Raw genomic sequence first — 21,790 nt, forward strand, 5'->3', positions numbered from 1 at the left:
TACGCATGCTCCCTGGGAGCCCGCAGCCTAGGCTTTGCGGGTACAACTATAACTCGGGTGGCCGCAGCTGGCGACTCACTGGGAGCTGACAACAGCGGAGAGGTGAAGGCGCGAGGCAGCTGGGTAGACGTCGAAAGACCTCCAGAGGGTCAGAGCGAGGTAGACGGAATTCTCCTATCTTTTTCTCTCAAAGGACAGAAACCTCGTCCAAGCAGCCGCGGAGGGAACCGACAAAGGTATTTGAAAGAGAAGGAGCGAGCCCCCAGTAGCGCTCCTGAGCGGCAGGGTGGGTATAGGCTAGTGCCCAACAAAGGCAGTGGGGGAACGTCTGAATCGTACGGCAGGGACCGGGAGACTCCGACCTTGGCCAGAGAACCCTTGGGCGCCCACCGTTCGCCTCAGAAGCTGCGCTAGAACTCCCCTCCAGAACAGACGCCAAGCGCAACTCCGGCGTCCGAGGCTGTGTACCCCGCGCGGGGAAAGCGTTTGGCACCTACTTTCCGGGAACTATCTGCAGCTGCGGCTTTGAAAGCTCCCACGCATGCCCTGCGCCCTCGCCGGGACAGAACCCCCAGCGAGTTGGACTGGCTTCGGTCTTGACTCTACTCTCCCACACACACACCCCGGAACAGGACCCGGAAGCCCCTGCGCTTGCAGGTGGTCGCTGCCGCCACCACAGTCACCATGAATAAGGAGGCTGGCGGAGACGAGCTCGCAGAACTCTTCAGTCTGATCCCGTACCTTCTACAGGCGGCCAACACCAGCGGCAACGCGTCGCTGCAGCTCCAGGACTTGTGGTGGGAGCTGGGGCTAGAGCTGCCGGACGGCGCGGCGCCGGGGCATCCCCCGGGCACCCGCGGGGCAGAAAGTGCGGACACCGAGGCGCGGGTGCGGATCCTCATCAGCGTGGTGTACTGGGTGGTTTGCGCGCTGGGGCTGACCGGCAACCTGCTGGTGCTCTACCTGATGAAGAGTAAGCACGGATGGCGCAAGTCCTCCATCAACCTCTTCGTCACCAACCTGGCGCTGACAGACTTTCAATTCGTACTCACCCTGCCCTTCTGGGCGGTGGAAAACGCTCTCGACTTCAAGTGGCCCTTCGGCAAGGCCATGTGTAAGATCGTATCCATAGTGACGTCCATGAACATGTACGCCAGCGTCTTCTTCCTCACCTCCATGAGCGTGGCGCGCTACCGCTCGGTGGCCTCGGCTCTTAAGAGCCACCGGACCCGAGGGCATGGCCGGGGCGACTGCTGCGGCCAAAGCCTGGGGGACAGCCGCTGCTTCTCAGCCAAAGCACTGTGCGTATTGATCTGGGCCTCCGCCGCGCTGGCCTCGTTGCCCAACTCCATCTTCTCCACGACCTTCAAGGTGGTGGGCGAGGAGCTGTGCCTGGTGCGCTTCCCCGACAAGTTGCTGGGCGGAGACAGACAGTTCTGGCTGGGCCTCTACCACTTGCAGAAGGTGCTGCTAGGCTTCGTGCTTCCGTTGTGTATCATCAGCCTGTGCTATCTTCTGCTGGTGCGCTTCATCTCCGACCGCCGCGTGGCTGGGACCGAAGGAGGAGCCTCAGCGGCCCGGGGCGGCCTGGCCGCAGCCAGCGCCCGGAGACGGTCCAAGGTCACCAAGTCAGTGACCATCGTGGTCCTATCCTTCTTCCTGTGTTGGCTGCCCAACCAGGCGCTCACCACCTGGAGCATCCTCATCAAGTTCAACGCGGTGCCCTTCAGCCAAGAGTATTTCCTGTGCCAGGTATACGCGTTCCCGGTGAGCGTGTGCCTGGCTCACTCCAACAGCTGTCTCAACCCCATCCTCTACTGCCTGGTGCGCCGCGAATTCCGCAAAGCGCTCAAGAGTCTACTGTGGCGCGTCGCGTCGCCTTCCCTCACCAGCATGCGCCCTTTCACGGCCACCACCAAGCCAGAGCCCGAGGATCAGGGGCTGCAGGCCCTGGCACCTCTCCACCGGACCGCGGAGCCTGACCTGGTCTACTACCCGCCCGGCGTGGTGGTCTACAGTGGGGGGCACTACGACCTGCTGCCCAGCAGCTCCGCCTACTGACTCGGGCCCAGGGGGCACAGTCGCTGCAAAGTGGCCTTCCCCGAGTGGGGAAAGAGGAGAGCGGATTAGGAGATGCTGGGGGCCCACAGGATCCAGAGGTAGGAGGGACCAGGATAGGGAAAGGCGTAAAGGAGCAGCCTGTGAAAAGGCGGGGGAGGGGAGGCTGTCTGCGGAGAGGGAAGGCTTCCAAACCGGGTGGAGAGAGGACGCCGGCAAACGGGCCGAGGTCAACCTCACAGGACTAAGCCACCAGCCTGCGTCCCCTTCTCCCCGCATACGCCTCTTCCTCCCTTAAGCTGTTAACCCAGGGCGGGGGTGGGGGGCGCGCAGAAGCGGGAAAGGAATCAAGAACGTAGAGAAATTGGGGCACGAGGAAGTGGGGCTCAGCCAAAGGTGCGCAGACAATTGAGCGCATTTATTCCAGCCACTTTTATGGAGCTCTTGAAGGGGTCCTCAAAGCGCATCCAACCGCGGGAGCCGCCTACAAAATCCTTTGCGCCTTGGCACGCGAGACCACCACAGCGCCCTCTGACTTGCTGCGTGGCTGCGCAGGAGACCTAGTTCGCGAATAAGAAACTTCTTCGGAGTCGGAAGGAAGTAGTGACCACCCCGATCCGCCCTCCAAAGAAAGGCACCGCGAGAAGGGCACCTCCCAGGGGGGCATTGTATCGTTTATCATCCCGGACAGAGCGAGTGGCTCTGCGGGAGCCGGACCGCGACTCTGCGCTTAGATGTCACCCGAGGCAAAATACTTGTCTCCAACACGCGCTAGCCATTCGCTGGGGAGTGGCCTCACTGCGGGAGGAAGCGGATGCAGTGTGATGAGAGGGACTGAAGAGAGACCTCTTCGGGCCACCGCCTCTAAAGGAAAAGGGGAGCTGACGTGCTCCTTGGTGACCGAGTAGGAAGTGAGTGCGCCAGGCGCTGGCAGCCGGGACGTCCGGGTTCCCCGGAGAGCGGAGGGGGCGCCTGGAAACACTGCGCGCTGCAGGTGAGCTGTGCCCTGGAGCAACTTGACAAGGTCTGAGTAGACAGGCCTGGGAGTGAGGGCGTCTCTGCAGCGCCCCCTCCCCCCCCAGCCCTCACTCTTCGCGAATCCGGATGTCCCTTTGATAGCGGCTTGGGACCAATCAGTAGAGGGATGGCTCCGCCAGAGTTTTTGTAGGCTTAGATTGAAAACTAAGAGATGCTGTAGAAATGTGCAGGGGCGGGGGGAAAGGGGGGGGTGCTCCTGGAAACCAAATTTCAACAGGAGGGGTGGGGTGGGAAAGGGAACGGAAGACTCAAGTAAAATCTGTCCTAAAGTGAAGAGAGTACAGAGAGTCTGTTCTAAGGGGATCCTCAGAATTTCTGGTGTGGGGTTCTCTCTTTCTCACGATATGGAGAGGACAAGGTGGGGAGTAAGACTTCCCATAGGACACACCTTAACCAAGTTCCATTTATTCTAAGCAGTGCTCTGCACAGTGAATGAGTATTATGAATTCTTCTGTAACCCCCAGGCAATCTAGGGAACCATCTCTGAAGAGGGACACGTTTCTTAGGACAATTCTGTTCTGGTCACAGCAGTTTAATCCTTTCTTGAGGATGCTTAGAGAATGGGGATCAAATATCAGTCTATCCACCCAACCGCTAGTTTTGACAGAGGTGCTTCTGTTCTCTTTGGCGATCTAGCTTGGGGCAAAACAGCAACAACAAGAAAAACCCAGCAACGTGGGCATCTACTGCTGTGGTTATTTTAATACAAAAAATAATCATTATACAAACATGTCTGTTTAAATAACCTCTCAAACTGTAAATCTTTTTGTAATTTTGTTGGAAATTTCCGTATATTGTCTGAGATTTAAGGGTAAGTGTGACCATCTACAGCCCTAGCGTCCTTTATCCTGCTTTCTGTGACAAAACACAGTGCAATTACTAAGCATTCATACCTTTGCCACAAAAACAAAAGCTTCCTGATTTCCTCAATCCTGAGCAGTCTTGAGAAGTTAACTGTTTTAGAAAACAGAATAATGCTTTTGTTTTAAAGCAGTCAAATTAGGGACCCACCCGTGGCTGGCTCAGTCAGTAGAGTATGTGACTTTTGATCTCTGGTTCCTAAGTTCAAGCCCCATCTTGGGTATAGGGTTTACTTTAAAACATAAATATATAAAGTAGGCAAATTAGTCTTTCTTTGCCCTTTAGGAAGAAAAATTATTGATAGATATTGAATAGCAATTGGGCTAATAAAAATTGAACTGCAGGGCGCCTGGATGGCTCAGTTGAGTTAAGTGTCTGCCTTCGGCTCAGGTCATGATCTCAGGGTCCTGGGATTGAGTCCTACATTGGGCTCTCTGCTCAGCGGAGAGCCTGCTTCTCTCTCTCCCTTTGCCCTTGCCCTGAACTCAGAATGATTCTGTTCATTTTTTTCTCCCTGCTCGTGTTTTCTCTCTCAAATAAATAAATAAAATATTTTAAAAAAAATTGAACCGCAAGCCCCTCCAAGTTCCCAAAACAAAATAAACATGCAAGTGAACACCCAGAAAGAACAAATAGTAGTAGCTTGGCAGTGTATCCATGTATAGTGTTGATATTAGACTCTTATTGAGAGATTCTCTTTATCAAAGGAACTTGCCATTTCAATTCGGACAATAAAATACTGTGTTGGTAGCTTGGGGTTTTTAGGAAAGTATGTTGAAGTGTGTGCTTCTGCTGTGATGGACACTAGAAAAATGGAAGGGGCTAGGGACAGGGCCTTCATGAAAGAACACTGTGAAAAGAATCAACTGGTCCCCATCTGAACCTGAGGGCTTGTAAGAACATGGCTGGAGGGAGCAAAAACTATGACTTCCGTCTACCACAAAGACAAAAAAATGAACTAGGCAATGGCCACATTTTTTTTTTTTTTTTGAGTGCCAGTTGCATGCCAAGCCCTGTGCTGGGTGCTGAAATGGCATATTCCAGCTGGACACACTACTGACTTTTACATCTAGAAGGAGACAGAGCCATGTCCACAAGGTACGTAAGTCACGGAACAGTGAGTTGAATGTCATAGCAAGGACTAAAAGAAAGTGCTATGGGAGTATAAGGGATAGAAAGCTTGGCTCTGCTGGGGGTGGGGGGGGGGAGTCAGAGACTTCCTCACCAAAATAGTACTTGAGATGGACCTAGAAATATGGGTACTATTTAGATGGGCAAGAATGCCCATTTAGACAGGCAGTGGGGACATAGAAAGGACATTTGAAGCTGAGGAAAAGCAATGATTAAAGGTTTGAGATTGAATGTCTGCTGCATGGTGGGGGAAGCAGGAAGCAAAACAGTTTGGCTTCCTTTTCTTCTACAGAATTTTCTGGGATTTCTGTTCAGAATTTAGGTGTCCCTGTATTTGTTTTATTTGTCTGGGAATGGAACATTTTTGTCCCAGAGAGAACATGCCATTGGTATACTGAGAACAAGTACTTGAGTTCCCAAAGGTGGTTAAAGGCTTTTAAAATTGGCTTCTATCCACTCATTCAAACCTCAGTGGAGTGGAGTTGAAAGAGCCCAGTGTTTATTTGAATATTTGAGTGTGTGTGAGTGCATATGTATGGGGGGTGGGGTGCATGCTCTAGCACCTTTCTTCATGCCAGCAACCCATCCAGTACTCCAGCTGAAAAGAGCTTCACTCATAATAAAGACCATGCCCTGTGGTTGGCCAAAGATGACGACTTTTAACTTCTTGGAGTCCAGGTAAGATGGTCCTCAGCTGCAGGTCACTCTCCTAGCTCACCCATTCATTGATTTCAAAATCTTCAACCACCAGAACAGTCTTTGGAGAAATGATCAGGAAATAAACATTGAACTCTGCAAATAATTCCATTTTTAAGCCTTACAGAGGTCAAGGACAGGTGGGTAAAGCAAGCGAGGTAGCTGTTTCTTTTATAAAGGTGCTGTTTCTTTTATAAATGTAGGGTACTGGCTCACATGGGGTCCTCTGAGCATTTGCTCATCATCATCCCACACTTATCGGGAAGGAAGCAGGTATCGATTGTCCCTGATCGTTCCTCTAACTCAGTCATGACCTTGCAGCTCTGGGATAGATAATGTGATGGAGAGGGAGGAAGGCAGACTGGGGAAGATGGAGTGGTTTTGAGTGTTGACTGTCTCATGTAATTTATTGAATACTGTACTGAAAGGGAAAAAACACTGCAGAGCTGTATGGGGACAGAATGGTCAATGTACCAGTTCACCTTTGTGATCATGAGGCTGACTGGGAGCTGAGCTGTCACTGCCTAGCATCATGAGAGAGGAACATACCGCATATCACCCAGAAAAGATCAAAATTCAAAATTCGAAGTATGGGTTTCTACTGAATGCGCATTGCTTCCCAACTATCATAAAGTAAAAAAAAAAAAAAAAAAGTTAAGTTGAACCATTGTAAGTCAGGGACTATCTGTCTATATGAGCAAATTATGAATTAAATATGAGTAAATTAATATCATAAAATAAATCATCAGCAGTATTTTGAGTATTGGTGACTTAATGAAAAATATGACCCTCTGACAAAATACGGACCTCTGATTAGGAAAAAAAAAACCACATGATAGAATAGACCCAATTTGTCGTGTGTAGAACTAGTCTGCTTCTAGTTTTGTCAAGACCAGAAATAGCCTGAGATGGAGGAGCTCTCTCCCACACTCAACCTTTGCCCCAGTGAATGGAGGCAGAGCCCAATCTTTTCTAAGATAAATGATGCCCGAAAGCTGGAAACTGTTGTGCAGAGAGCTGGCAGAAAGTGAGGTGTGGGCAGACGGTTGAGGCTGAGGTCTTATCACAGGGCATCCAGTGGGCAGACCCTAAAACTGCGGAGCCAAAAAAAGAGACTGATTTCCTGCCATGGACTTCCCTGTGTCTGAGGGAAGGGACAACGTTTATTGATCTAATCCACGTATCTAACAAAGAGAGCCACAAAACAGGAGCCGATCAGCGCCAATGCAGAGGCCGTGATCACCACGATGCCGCTCCCAGCCTTGTTGACCAGAAAGCCCAGGCCACCTCCAACCAGGATCTGCGCCAGCTGCACCATGCAGGTGAGGACAGCGCAGGCCAGGCCCTGCCCTCTCCCACCGCCGTCCTCGCTCCCTCCCGGGGCCTGCTGTCTCTGCAAGGGAAACACAGGAACACGCTTCATCTACAGGAACTGTGCTTTAGGGCAGAAGTTGGCGCACACTTTTTCTGTGAAGAGCCAGATAGGAAACCTTTCAGCTTGTGGGTCCCATGGTCTTGGTTGCATCTACACAACCTGTTCAAGACCAAGTCTTAAACTCCCCTGTTAATGCCTAGGAAGGTTAAATGGTTAAGATATGCAAAATTATCTCTTCCTAAGAAGTCAGTAAGTAGGGGCACCTGGGTGGATCAGTTGTTAAGCGTCTGCCTTTGGCTCCGGTCATGATCCTGGGGTCCTGGGATCGAGCCCTACATCGGGCTCCCTGCTTGGGGGGAAGCCTGCTTCTCCCTCTCCCACTCGCCCTGCTTGTGTTCCTGCTCTCGTTATCTCTCTCTCTCTCTGTCAAATAAATAAATAAAATCTTTAAAAAAAAAAAAAGAAGTCAATAAATACAATGTAATGGAAACTCAATAAATATGCCATTCCTTTCCTTCCGTCGTGTTAGAAGTTCAAATATGTATAAGAAGGGTATTGAAGCACAGATCTACATAGGAGAAGCAACATGAAAAAAAAAAACAAAAAACATTTCAACCTTTCAGAATGCAGTTGGTCTGAATTGGTTGATAATGTTGCCATTCATCGGGTGTCTTTTACGTGCTGGGCCTTACACAAGATTCTTTGGCTTGTGTCGCTTCGCTGCTTCACCGCATCCTCCCCTCCTCCCCGGTTGCACATACTATCATCCCCATAGAACAACAATAATACTAACTACCATTTTTTGAGTCCTTCCCAGGTGCCAGGTAGGCATGATGCCAGGCACCCCACTTGCACTACCTTGTTTAATTTCATTTTCCAACCACTCCTTAAGGTGGGCTTATTTTTCCTATTTGCTTGATTAGGAAGCCCAGGCCCTAGAGTCTGAATGATAATTCCTATATCATTAAGTAAAAAAAAAAAAAAAAAAAAGCATTGTGCAGAAAAAAGCACATAATACTTTGAATACGAGAGGAAAAATAGGAAAACAGATTCATACTTGCTTGATGTTCATTTTAAAATACTGGAAGGATAAACAAGATAAAGAAGAACCTAGCAAGGGGCTCACGCGTAAGCCCCGGAGGGCGATAGGAAAGGTGTCAGTGGGAGCCACTTCGGGAGTGCGCGTGGATACGGTTCGCATTGTTGACCCATGTGAACATACTGCCTTATCGAAAAAGGAACTCATTTTAAGGGAGATTTAATAAATAAACGAATAACACCCCCTGTGTCACACACCTGCAAAGGAGGGGTGGCAGGATTTGAATCCAGGTTTCTCTGAGTCCAAAGCTTGTGTGTTGCTCCCTGGTACCACCTAACTGCCCCCTAGGAGGGACAGTTCTGCGTGATAACTGTCTCTAACAGCAAGACCCTTGCGTGCATCGGAACATTAGTGACACTGATTGCCAGGGGGGTGAGGACAGCCACAAACTCTCGTTTGGAAGGTTCTAACTCCTGGTGCCACTTTGCCCTGCGGCCTTTGCCAGGTCAAGGGATAGGGAAAGCGGCGAGCATTGCCGCCACATAAACGTGTTTCTGCAGTGTCACACTGTGATAGAGTGAGCTGGAAGTTACCTCTTTAGCTCTTGTATCACTACTCCAGCTAAGGAAAGGTGATGCCTATTTTCATGGAGAAAAAGTGACCTCTTTTGAAAAGAAGAGGTGGTTTTCTTAGAGCAGAAACACCAACCCACTGTTGCTGGGGGGCAGCATGGTGCATTGCCCTCCAGCCTGAGCCTCAAGGCAGAGCTGGGGCAGGCCTCCCTGGAGGCAGCTGGTGGGCTGACCACCTGCAACCTCAGCTTTCCTCCTTGCACGCAGGGTCTGACTTGCTAAAACCTGGTCTCCAAGGGAAATCTCCTACCTTTACCCAACGATTCCCAGAAATGCCACCTTGCAGCCATTGGGGTGGGTGCCAGTGCAGGTGAAATGCTGCAGGTGCTCGGGACATTGGGGCAGGCGTCAGAGTCCCCAGGTTCCCCTTTCTTTGTCTCTGTGTGATAACCAGGGTGGGCTTGTTTCTCAGCATTACTGAGCCTTCTTTCCCTAATCAGATACCGGAGGGTAACTGGACCTGCTCTACAGCTCTCCAGGTGCCCAGGGCTTCCGAGTAAGGAGGGGGGTGTGGGCTGCGAAGGTGGTCATGCTTTGGCCAGACCATCACTACATTTGGCTGGGCATTTTAGAGTTGCTGTTCCAAGACCCTGATTCTCCAGCTCTGCCCTGTACTTTCCTACCACATCCCCCCAGCCTTCCAGTGAGGTTCAATGACGCACCTTCTCCTCCTGCTCCTCGCGGTGGTACTTGGCAATGAGGTTAAAGGGCACAGTGTACAGAGTGCTGGACATCACACCAAACAAGGTACACAGAGCCAGGGTGGAGTAGACGTTCGGGAAAAGCCCAATAAATCCTGTCCCCAGGCCAAATAGCAGATACCCCATGAAGTAAAGACCCTTTAATCCGACGTAGGATACCAAAGGTTTCTGAAAGTCTGTGGGGAGAAGAAAGAAAGAAATTACAGCTGGAAGTGCCTCACAGCATTTGGTAATTTCAGACAATCTTTTCTTTTGAAGATTCACTGTTTTTTAGGGGCTTTCCTTTGATACTGAATCAGGAACAAAAGAACCTCCTTATCTTTGCTTCAAAATAGCTGGCTTTTGGAATCGGTTTTAAATCCTGTGCATGCAGAGGGCTGGAAATTGTCTTGCTAGGTTGGTTTTTTTTCCCACAAGTAAGGACCAGGCGCCGTTCTGGCAGGCAGCTGAATAGCAACAGGATGCAAAGAGGTGCTGGAAAAGCGCACCTTGGCTATGGGACTGTGGGGGTGCAAGACGTGGAAGAAAAGTGGGTCCTTCTAATTCACAGAGTCTGGCCTAACAGGACACAAACAACAATCCAGGCCTATCCTGGCCCCATGGCCCAAAGTCAGGTTGGAGGCAACTGAAACAACCAGATTTTAAGAATGATCCAAGTCATCTGGTCCCTCCACCTCCATTTGAATGTCATCTGCATACATGAGAAGGAAGCCAAAGAATGTTCTTTGTCTAAAGACAGGTTCCCTTACTTGCCAACACTTCCCAGGCTGGTGAGGGGCCCTCACTGTACCCAGCACCTCCCCATTGCGGGCTCCCTCCCTGTCAGTCCATTCCCATCACTTCTCAAAACCTCAGGTTCCTCATCTAAAAAAACCTACACAAACAAATGGAACTAATAAAACCCTTCTTTGTGGTTGTTGTCAGGATCAAATGAAATCCAATGCTTGTGACATCACTCAGCCCAGTGCCAAGCACACAGAAGACATCCCGTTGATGGTGGCTATTGTCATTTCAACAAATACAGGCTTGACTGAGGCTGAAGATGGTTATCTCTTAACTTGGTTCCCCACCCAGCAGGTAAATTTGGCTTGCTCATAAAAGTACTCTAGTAGAGTTCATTCTTAAAAATTGAAAATTCTGATAAATAAATAAATAGAAAAAAAACGAACAAAAAAAAAAAAATTGAAAATTCTGCTTTACAATGTTTTACTATGTTTATGTTCTACTTTACAATGTTTTACAATGTTTACTATGTTCCACCATGGTAGGAGAATTCCCTAAAAAACTTCAGTCTTTCGGAGAACCTAGGTGGCTCAGTCATTTAGCGTTTGCCTTCGGCTCAGGTCATGATCTCAGGGTCATGGGATGAAGCCCCGCATTGGGCTCCCTGCTCAGTGGGAAGCCTGCTTCCCCCTCTTCCACTCCCTGCTTGTGTTCCCTCTCTGTGTCTCTGTCAAATAAATAAAATCTTAAAAAAAAACAAAAAAAAACTTCAGTCTTTCTTTTTTAAATAGCTGTTTCTCATCCATAGGCTCCCTATCTTTCCCCTGGCCATTCTACTGGAACACGAAACCAGGGGATAAATGATAAAGACCGAAATGTGTCTATTCAAGAATGAAATTCTCCCTATCTATCCAAATAACTGTTGGATTCACATCACAGAGACAAGAAACCTAATCTGTATTACATTTGAATCAATTATGAAACTAAATACTGTCTCAGATCATCCCATGGAAGTCAAAGCTCTGAAAATGACAAGTGGGCAATGTTGCTTCCTCTATTAAGTTCATACCATCCCTAGGGGGCTGTTGTCAAAGTTGAGAGAAAAAGCAGTATAGAGCTAGGTCAGTTTCTGTTTGCTTAATGATTATATTTATACAAAAAATGTAATCTAGGTGTCTCAGTACCTAAAAGACACCATCAGTATTCACTGGGGCAATGCTCTCATCCAATATGTAGGCCAGCCAAGAAGAAGGCAAAGAAGCATAAAGAGCTATTTGGAAACATAAGTAACTTCAGAACAAAGACTGAAAGCCAAGCAAAGAATCCTTTATCCATGAAGAGAAATCAGTCAGTGTAAGGGTAAACCTGACTCACCCTCCACTGGGTCTAATACCCAGTCATAGTTATGTCCTCACACTGTGCCTCTCATTAGGATTGGAGATAAATGACGGATTTAAGCACCAGCTATGACTAGTAATGTCGGATATGATAAATTGGCTACATTTCAGTACTCGATATTGCTATTTTCATGGATCTAAGTATGCTTGCTGTGCAAAAGGAACTTGAAAATACCATACCTCACCCCCCACCCCAGCAGCCAGTTTGCCCTGCCAAACTCCATCTGGATAGAAATTCCAGATCTGCATCTGATGTTATGTGATGAGTCCAAGATAGATGGTGTACTCTGGAACTGAAGGAAAAGATTGATTCTGCTCAGGGTGGGTTAGAGTGCAGAGGGAAAGAACTTGGAAGATTTAACAGACAAGGTCCATTGGAGCTGAGTCTAAAAGCATGATTAGCAGTTGTCTAGATGTGGAATTAGAGAGAGCATCTGGAGAAGGAGAAACTAAAGGCAGTAGGAAATACACAGAGCTGAGAAAGTCTGTGTAGTGAGTCATCAGGGGTAGTGAATCTGAACAGGAGTAAGAGAGGTCAAAGTGTGAACGGGACCAAACTGAAAATCATGGAATGCCAGGCTGAGGACTTTGACTTTATCTTATGGTCACAGAGAGCTCCTGAAGATCCTTAAGGGCTGGTTGGTATTTTGTAAATAAAATTTTAGCTCTAATTCAAATGAAAGGGATCCCATAGGGGCACCTGGGTGGCTCAGTCGTTAGGCGTCTGCCTTCGGCTCAGGTCATGATCCCAGGGTCCTGGGATCGAGCCCTGCATTGGGCTCCCTGCTCGGTGGGAAGCCTGCTTCTCCTTCTCCCACTGCCCCCTGCTTGTGTTCCTGCTCTTGCTATGTCTCTCTCTGTCAAATAAATAAATAAAATCTTAAAAAAAGAATTAAAAAAAAAGAAACTTACTTTAAAAAAAGAGGGGATCCCATAAATTTATATATTAATATAACTTTGGGAAACTATTCAAATAATAGTTTATTGTACACAGGGCTTTTAACTCAAAAGGACCTAAAAATAACATGCATTTTAATCTTCAAGTGCAATGAAATTCATACAAGAACTAAGACTAGACTAATGGGATGTCCCTAGTAGGGATTCTTTGAGAAAAAATTATTTTTTAATTGACACAAAACTAAAATGCATATTACTTGTGGGAAAATGGGCTCCTCTTACAAGAATGAGGGTGGTAGTAAATAGTACCCCCAGGTCTTGAAAGCACAAAGGGATTGAGATGAATAATTAGACCCTTTTAGTCTACCAATCTCGGATTCTATTTTAAGTACTTGAAATCTTCCTCCTGCGATTTTCTTAGTTCATGCACTCTAGGGGGAAAAAGGGAGAAATACAAGCTTTAAGCCACTATTATTTGGTTATCATAAATTTTAAATTAATAAAGTTTATGGTTTCATGATTACTGGGCTCCTGAATTCCTTACATGTTTGTATTAGGTCACCTTTTCCCAACTGTGCTTTATTTTGAAGAGATTTGTTGATCTTGAAGCAGGTTTCCTGCTGTGCTATGGCTAGGTGGAGGTCAGACAAGGGGTCATTATATGCATTCACTCTCTTCCCCCCACAAGAAGCACACTTCAATGGCAGAACATGTGCCCCTGAGAATGGTAACAGGGATTGTCCTCCATCACTTCCCCCTCTCCCACCTGGGCCATAACCCTGCTGTCCCTTGGGCCTACCCAAAGCTTAGAGCTCTGAGTTGGGGGCCAACGATCTCCCCATAATCCAGGAGGAGCTCCCATTATTATTAGAAGCCCAATTTCCATCCCAAATGGGGGAACCTGCATACATTTTATAGGCTAGACTATTTCACTTAATTCAGTGTATACAGGTCTTAGAGATTTCCATATACATTGGCAGGCACCAAATGAGACTAGGGTTATAGTATATTAGTTTGGGATTGTTTAAAACCAGTCACAAGGATGCCTGGGTGGCTCAGTCTGTTGAGTGACTGACTCTTGATTTCAGCTCAGGTCATAATCTTGGGGTCCTGGGATCGAGCCCTGCATCGGGCTCTGAGCTCAGCTTGAAGTCTGCTTATCCCTCTCCCTCTGCTCCTCCCCCCACGCTCTCTCTCTTTTTCTCAAATAAATAAAATAAATAAAATCTTTAAAAAACACAATAAATAAATGAAACCAATCACAGAAATCTCTTTGTTTGCAATGTCTTTACAACTAAAACTTAGCTAAGTGGGGGTTAATCAACTCTGGTCCCCATGGAAAGCTAGTACCTGAGAAAGAAAGTTGTCATCCTCAATCCTGGAATAGTGCTCCTGTGACATACTTCCCTCCCCACCTGAGCTAAGGTCATTTTGCATGTTAATTCTGTCACCTAGCATATTAACCATCCCTCCTATGTTCTGTCATATACAGATCTAATAAGTGTATCTGTGAAACTCCACCAATGATCTTATTCCAGTAGAACATAGACTTGATGCTAATCAATACTCAGAGCAGAGACTCTAGCCCTTGTGCATCTAATATTCCACCATCTTATTTACAAGATTTCCTTTTATTTTCCAGGGAACTTTGATCAAGAACCCATGGACTCCAAGGAAAAAGTAATCAATGAGGAAAATAACATAGAATTCAATATGGCAAAGGATACTTCTTGTGGTCCTTTCTAAGGGTCCTTTCTGATCTCCATATATTTATCAAGAATCTGGTATTTTATTTTATTTTATTTTATTTTATAGATTTATTTATTTGAAAGAGAAAGAGCAAGCATGAGTAGGAGGGGCAGAGGGAAAGGGAGAGAAAATCCAAAGCAGACTCCACACTGAGGGAGGAGCCTGACATGAGGCTCGATCTCATGACCCTGAGATCACAACCTGAGCCGAAACCAAGAGTCAGATGCTTAACCGACTATGCCACCCAGGCAACCCAAGGATCTGGTATTTTAAAAAGCAAAAAAATAAATATAGAAATATAAAACCCAAGATTCTGCTAGACCAGAGCCCTCTAGAAGATACCTTCAGGAGGAAGAGACTTACAAGAATAAAGTGAGGAAAACACGGAATTGATGCACAAGCCCCAACATCCAACCTCGACCCCTCTTTCATAGATGAGAAACTCTGTGGAGTTGTGTGCACCGTAGGGATCCCCTTGGTACACAATCTGAAAGAGAGATTTGGGACCATTGAGATACAAATGCAGTGTGGTAGGGACTCCCTTTCATGCGCTCTGCTTCTCCATCCTTGGGGAGTGACATGTCCCTGCCCGGGGGCCCTTCCTAAGACACAGAGCTCATTCTCCCATGACCACATCACCCCTTTCATCCTTTTATGCTTCTACTCAAGGACCTTCCAGAAGTCCTAATGCCATCAAGTCTAAACAATATTTCCCTGGATCATTAACACCTTTCTTTCCACCTAACATCTGGCCCCCGCCTAACTTAGGCAACCCTGCCACCCTTCTTCCGATACAGCCAACAGGCTTCTGACTCATCTCCACACATACCATTCTTATTCCTGCTTGGAATGTTTTCTCCCTCTTCTCTCTCTGTCCAACTCCCATTCACCTTTCAAGGCCTGGATCGTACTATACCTCCTTCATTAAGCCTGCCATGACTACTGCAGCTCACACTGATTCTTCCCTGTCTGTTGTATTTGATCAAGTACTGGTCCCATAGAGATGTCTAGGGTGTAGTAACTTGGCTCCAGTTCCTGTCTGTAAGACAGCTTCTTGAATGTACTCTTTCTTACACTCTTACTGTGCCCATCCTAGGGGAGAGCCTAGAAGAAACTCGACAGGTGTTGAATGATGGATTGATGTGCAAGGCAATGAGTATGTGCACAGACATGTTTATTACCTGGCCCATGAAATCTGTAAAGAAGAGCATGTTAGACAGGAAGGCGGTCCATCCAATGAAGTGGCTGAGGCAAAGGCAGCGGTAGTGGGGAGGCATATTCACCAGCGCGCTCAGCAGTGACTTCATGGTCATTGCCTTCCTAGTCTGGAATAAAACATGAAACAGGTGTGACCTTCAGTGCAGACATGCAGCCAGCTGTGTAAGCCAGAGCACACAGCCAGGTTACATATCTGTCAGTCGATTACCCCACAGAGTCACACTTTCTCGGCATGGCACCAAGGTTTCCACGGAGAGGTCTTATAGGAGGTGTTCTGTTAATTATGTGTGGATATTTAGCAGTTTCAGGCCCAAATAAGGCTTTGGAGAGCTAAAGGTAAAGGGACTGGAAATGGGGCTTGCTTTGGGCCAAGATGTAAGAGATATGTAGCATCCTGTCTTTGAGTGACAGAACCACTACACAAGGACAGAGCTCATAGATCTAAGCTAGCCCTTAGATGATTATAATTCTTAGATTTCTTGAATCCAAAAGTGTGGTAGGCTGAATTCTAAGATGGCCCCATGATCTCTGTCCCCTGCTGTTACCCCATAATTATGTTATGTTACATGGCAGAGGGATTTTGCAGATATAATTAGGGTTACTAATTTCTTGACTTTTAGTTAATCAAAAGGGAGATTATCTGGTGATTCTAACCAAATCACATGAGCCCTTTAAAAAGCAGAGAATTTTCTCCAGCTGGGAGCAGAAGAGGAAGTCAGAGAGTTTCAAAGCACAAAGGTTACTGGTTTTGAAGGTGGAAGGGGTCACATGGAAGGGACCTTAGAGTGGACTCTAGGAGATGAGTGACTCCTGGCCATCAGTCAGCAAGAAAACAAGCACCTCAGTCCTATAATCACAAGGAACTGGATTCTACCTGAATGAGCTCAGAAGCCGATTCTTCCCCAGTTGAGCCTCCGGATGAGAATGCACCTCCATCAACAACTTGATTTCAGCCTTGTGAGACCCTAAGCAGAGAACCCAGTTGAGCCCACCCAGAATTCTGACCTATAAGACTGTGAGATAATAAATATGGTTTTAAGCTGCTCAAGGTAATTTGCTAGGTAATTTGCTAGGTAGCACAGAAAATTGATAGAGAGCCAATCAGCTCCCTGCTCTTGGTCAAGTACCTCTTCCCAGTTTATTTCTCTGGATCCTGCCATGAGCCAGCACACATAAATGAGCCCTATGTGGAGTCAGAGGTGAAAACAATATAGAAGACACACACACACACACACATACACACACATACCCACATTCTTTATTTTTTTTTAAAGATTTTATTTATTTATTTGACAGAGAGAGAGACAGAAGGAGGGAACACAAGCAGGCGGAGTGGGAGAGGGAGAAGCGGGCTTCCCGCTGAGCAGGGAGCCCAATGTGGGGCTCAATCCCAGGACCTTGAGATCATGACCTGAGCTGAAGGCAGACGCTTAATGACTGAGCCACCCAGGCACCCCCCCACACACATTCTTTAATTTAGGCTTAAATTATGTTGAAACCAAAGGCTACACTATTTTTTTTGTATCAGAAACCTTGAGAAGATGAGAAATTTTGAACTATTGACAAAACTGTTTTGAAATACAAAGAATAAAACAGCTTTCAGCATCTTGTTATATAAGAGAAGAAAGACACCTTGGGAATATTAAGACACTGAGACTATAAACATCAGTCATGGTGGGGTGATAGGTCTTTCTTCTCAGATCTTTATTTATTCTGAATCTCAACATAATGAAATTGAGTCCTGGCTAGTTTATTTATAAGGTGGTCTCCTGGGAGTTTCTATTTTAACTATAACAACATATTGTTTTATAACTCTTAACTTTATATAATAATGCTTTTTACTTCAATATTTATTGTGGAAAAATATATTTACTTATTGTAGATTTGTTATATAAATTGCTTTTTTAATTTGTTAGTTTTGTAGTAGTTAACCTACTGGCCATGACTAAACTGATCTTACACAGTCATCCCCACCCTTATGCATGGGGGATACATTCCAAGACCCCCAGTGGATGCCTGAAACCGCACATAGTACCAAAACCTATATAGACTATGTTTTTTCTTATGCACACATACCAATGATAAGGTTTAATTTATAAATTAGACACATTATACGATTAACAACAACAATCATAAAATGAACAATTATAACAATATACTATAATAAAAGTTGTGTGAATGTGGTCTCTCTCCCAAAATATATCATTATGTTGTACCTACTCTTCTTCTTATTCTTGTGATGACATGGGATGATAAAATGCCTATGGGATGAGATGAAGTGAGGTGGATGACATAGCATTAGGCTACTATTGACCTTCTGATGATAAATCAGAAGGATAATCTACTTCCAGATGGCAGTTGACCACAAGTAACCGAAATGTGGAAAGTTAAGCTTCAGATAACCGGGAACAACTGTACCTAGTCAGTATTTAAAAAGTATAGACATTCCTTTGGAATTAGGAAAAATAACTTCTCTGCATGTAAAACATGGTAACTGTAAAAATAAATGTTGACTGAAAAAAAAAAAAAAACCTCAGTGATGCCTTGTTACTTTTTATTTGACCATAGGAAGAAGCTAAGGCTATAGAACAAAAAAACAACAGGGGCTCCTGGCTGGCGCAGTTGGTAAAGCATACAACTCTTGTTCTCAAGGTTGTAGTTTTAAGCCCCACATTGGATGTAAAGATTACTTAAAAAAAATAAATAAAATCTTTAAACAACAACAGCAACAGCCTGAGTTTCATGCCTCAGACTAAGTGATTTATTTTTACTTTTCTTCTTTTCTTTCCAAAAATGCAAAATTTTAAGACGTGAATGTGGCCAGCAAGTATTCATCCTCATTCCAAATATTAATTTATGCTTCTGCCTTATACATAATTTTCATCCTACTTTCATTGTTAATCTGTTTTCCTTTCATCCAAAAATAAATATGAACTTTCAAATTGTGCCTAGTAGTTCTGTAAAAGCTGGGAATGTAAATATTCAAAGCCCTTTGGGTATTTTCACTCAGAATGAAAATTCAGCTGACATCTTATTCTGTGACTGCTTGATTCCCTTGGTGAAGTCCTTTCAATAGTTCTGAACCCTTGGGAGTTGCTCTACTTCACGTATTGTACACCTTTGTCAACTGGAGATTGGGGGGGGTGGATTTATACATGAAAAAGGCACAGAGGCGAGAGTAGGAAAGAGAACTTCACAAGCGTACACTCAAAAGGAGACTACTGAAATATTGAGGTAAGCAATGATGGCATGGAGGAATTGTCGATGAATTTTATGGGATCCAGTTTGAATCCTGAAATAATTCAGGCCTCCTCTTGCCATTAAAAAAAAAAATAATCCCAGTTCTCAAACTGCACCACCACCCTCATTTTGGAAAGTGTATATTCTACCTTGGAATATAAGTATTGGTATAAATGGCTTATTATGGCCCCTGTTAGGGCTGTAAATTCTTGAGCATAGGAAGCAGAGATTAGTCAATTTCATGATCCCTAAATACCTAATAATGCTTTGTACATACTTGGTACCTGAAGTAGTTTGTTGACTGAATAATGCCTGTAATACACTTATATACTTATATAAAGCTTAAAAAGCACCTTTGCATGCTTTATCTTAGCTGAACAACCCAATAATCCTGGAAAATAGATAGGCCAACCCATCAAGAGAAGTTGAACTCATAGAGATTCACTGAGCTTGTATGAAAGTTCTGTTAGAGCACAGATTAAATCTGTTCCCTGTTGGTGTGTGAGGTGCTCAGCCTTCTGTCAGGCTCATAATAGGCACTTGTACCTCACCCCTTACTATGTGGTAGGAACTTTGCATGGCTTATGTCATGGAATTTGCACAAAAATCCTTGTAGGTAGATAGAATCACTTTCTTATTTTACAGAAACAAATGCCCAAGGTCATGCATTCCAGAGGTGGTAGAGGCAGGATTTGAACACCTATGCTCTTAATTTTTTTTCTTTTTTTAGAGAGAGACAGAGTGCCTGTAAGCATTGGGTGGGGAGGGGCAGAGGGAGAGGGAGAGAGAGAATCTTAAGCAGGCTCCACGTTCAGAGCAGACCCCGACGCCAAAGCAGGGCTCGATCTCACCAACCTGAGATCATGACCTGACCCGAAACCCAAGAGTTGGATGCTTAACTGACTGGGCCACCCAGGTGCCCCATATGCTCTTAATCTTCAGGCTCTTTACAGCAAGTGCCTGGTAATTGTTGAATGAATAATACAGGTCAGTCAGCTAGAGGAATCAAGATTTAAACCCAGGTCTTCCACAACCCCTTTGCCAGTGAGGGAATCCTTTGTACTTATATTAATGAGGTATTGCCATTAAACTCAGCTTGAAGGAGGATGCAGCTGTGCATCAGTGTTGTCCAAAAGAACTTTCTACAGTGATGGAAATGTTCTATATCTGCACTGTCCTGGACTGTAGTGCCTAGGCCCAAGGAGCTATTAAGCATTTGAAATGTGGCTAATGCAACTAAGGAACTGACATTTTAATTTATTTCATTTTAATTAATTTAAACTTAAATAGCCTTATGTGACGAGTAGCCAATGTATTGGTCTGCACAGTTCTAGCCTCTTCTCTCTGACAATTTCCCCTTAACCTAGTCCCATTTCTCTGTAATTTAGTAGTTTTTTTTTTAATTTTTAAACTAATTAATTCACTGACCAGTTCACTGAAAATGACCTAAAAAAAATATTTAATCAACTCATGAAATACAAATTCAACATGCCCAACCCAGTTACCAACCCAGGGATGCTGTCATTTGGAGGAACAAATTTATAATCCCAATCTAAGAGTTAAGATATTTCTTGAGGCCTAAAAATGGTTCCAGGCTTCTCTTATGGTCTAACATTTTGGAACTGGCTCCCTCTTCTCTACTCTGATGCTCTGAAAAGAATAAGAGGAAGACCAGAGGAAAATGCACACATGTTTAAAGTTTTAATTCAAAGGGATAAGAGCGAAAGGGGATTGGAGGATTCAATTAGACTTCACATCAAACAAGCCAACAAAACAAAGAATAATAAAAAAAATAAGAAGGGTAAGAACAAGGATATTTTTCCTGAGTAAAGAAAAAAGAATTTGCATCTTACCTGTTCAGCAGGATTTTTGTTTTTTTCTCCCTTCAATGTCAGCTCTGGGTTTACAGAACCGTTTTTAGCTTTCTCAATAGACCCATACTGGTACATTTTGTCTGATGGCAATGGAAAGTCCTGGGGGGCTTGCTGTGGGGATGTGTCCTTTGTAACATCTCTAAGTGGGGCTTCAGGAATACTGCAGAGATGAATAATAAAACACAAAGTGAGCACCAAGGCGGAGAAGAAGAACATGACCTGGAATTCTGTGCCCAGCATTCTTCCTATCTCCAGATGAGCCCAGTCGATGGCACCCAAAAGGTAACCCAATGCACCTCCAAAACCTAGAAAGCAAGAAAGAGCTGTATTAGCATAGTTAGCAAACCATCTTCTCTTTTCATGGTGTCCAGGCACCCCCCCCTCCTTCAGTGGGAAAGCTCCCCGAGGACAGCAGAGACACCTGGTTATGATGGAGAGTTAACACAGCAGGAGGCCAAGACATCTACAGCCACGAAACAGGGGTACAAGCTCAGTTCTGACATATACTTGCTGTGCCCTTGGCCTTCCTCACTCATAATGTGGGGGTAATGATAGAAGAGCAACCCATGTACGAGTAGGGTCATGATTGGAAAATGGACTAGTCCCAGACACAAATATTGCCACCATCAGAAGTCCTGTGGCCTTTCTAAACTGCACTCTCTAGGGGCGCCTGGGTGGCTCAGTCGTGATCCCAGGCTCAGGTCATGATCCCAGGGTCCTGGGAACCAGCCTCACATCGGGCTCCCTGCTCTGCTGGAAGCCTGCTTCTCCCTCTTCCACTCCCCCTGCTTGTGTTCCCTCCCTCTGTCTCTCTCTCTGTCAAACAAGCAAAATAAAATCTTTAAAAAAATAAATAAAAAAAATAATAAACTGCACTCTCTAAACTGCTTCAGGACTAAAATTCTTGCCCTTAAAGAGCCCCAGAGAGAACCAACCTCTGACTGCAGTGAAATTATTTGTATTGGCATTTATATGTTAATTAGCTTCTTAGCATGACATGAGTTTGCAAAGATCAAACAGCTTTAAACTCTGTCTTCTTTCCTCTATTAGAAACTAAAGGAATTTGTTCCCAGTTGATAGCCACAGAACAAATAACAAAAGTTGAAATAATGAATTTTTAAAAATCTTATTGTCATCTCACAGGACGCTGACCTGAAGTCT

General features: G+C 45.4%; 2 protein-coding genes across 2 annotated transcripts in view; one reads left to right on the forward strand and one right to left on the reverse strand.

The window, feature by feature from the left end:
• RXFP3 (relaxin family peptide receptor 3) lies at window positions 1-3,320 on the forward strand. Its single transcript, XM_006751008.3, has one exon. The coding sequence runs from the start codon at window positions 685-687 to the stop codon at window positions 2,059-2,061; it is 1,377 nt and encodes a 458-aa protein (XP_006751071.2). The 5' UTR covers window positions 1-684; the 3' UTR covers window positions 2,062-3,320.
• Window positions 3,321-6,903: 3,583 nt separating this feature from the next.
• The window catches only part of SLC45A2 (solute carrier family 45 member 2), a 39,646-nt gene continuing 24,759 nt past the window's right edge, over window positions 6,904-21,790 (reverse strand). Inside the window, exons 3-7 of the mRNA XM_081825985.1 lie at window positions 20,609-20,934; window positions 15,479-15,622; window positions 14,661-14,784; window positions 9,493-9,707; window positions 6,904-7,177 (exon numbers count right to left, since the gene is read on the reverse strand). Coding sequence (XP_081682111.1) covers window positions 6,956-7,177; window positions 9,493-9,707; window positions 14,661-14,784; window positions 15,479-15,622; window positions 20,609-20,934 — 1,031 coding nt within the window. The 3' untranslated portion in view covers window positions 6,904-6,955. The remainder of the gene's footprint in view (window positions 7,178-9,492; window positions 9,708-14,660; window positions 14,785-15,478; window positions 15,623-20,608; window positions 20,935-21,790) is intronic.

This window comes from Leptonychotes weddellii, chromosome 7 (genome assembly GCF_054177405.1).
Source record: "Leptonychotes weddellii isolate Sample4059 chromosome 7, ASM5417740v2, whole genome shotgun sequence".
Classification (NCBI taxonomy): Eukaryota; Metazoa; Chordata; class Mammalia; order Carnivora; family Phocidae; genus Leptonychotes; species Leptonychotes weddellii.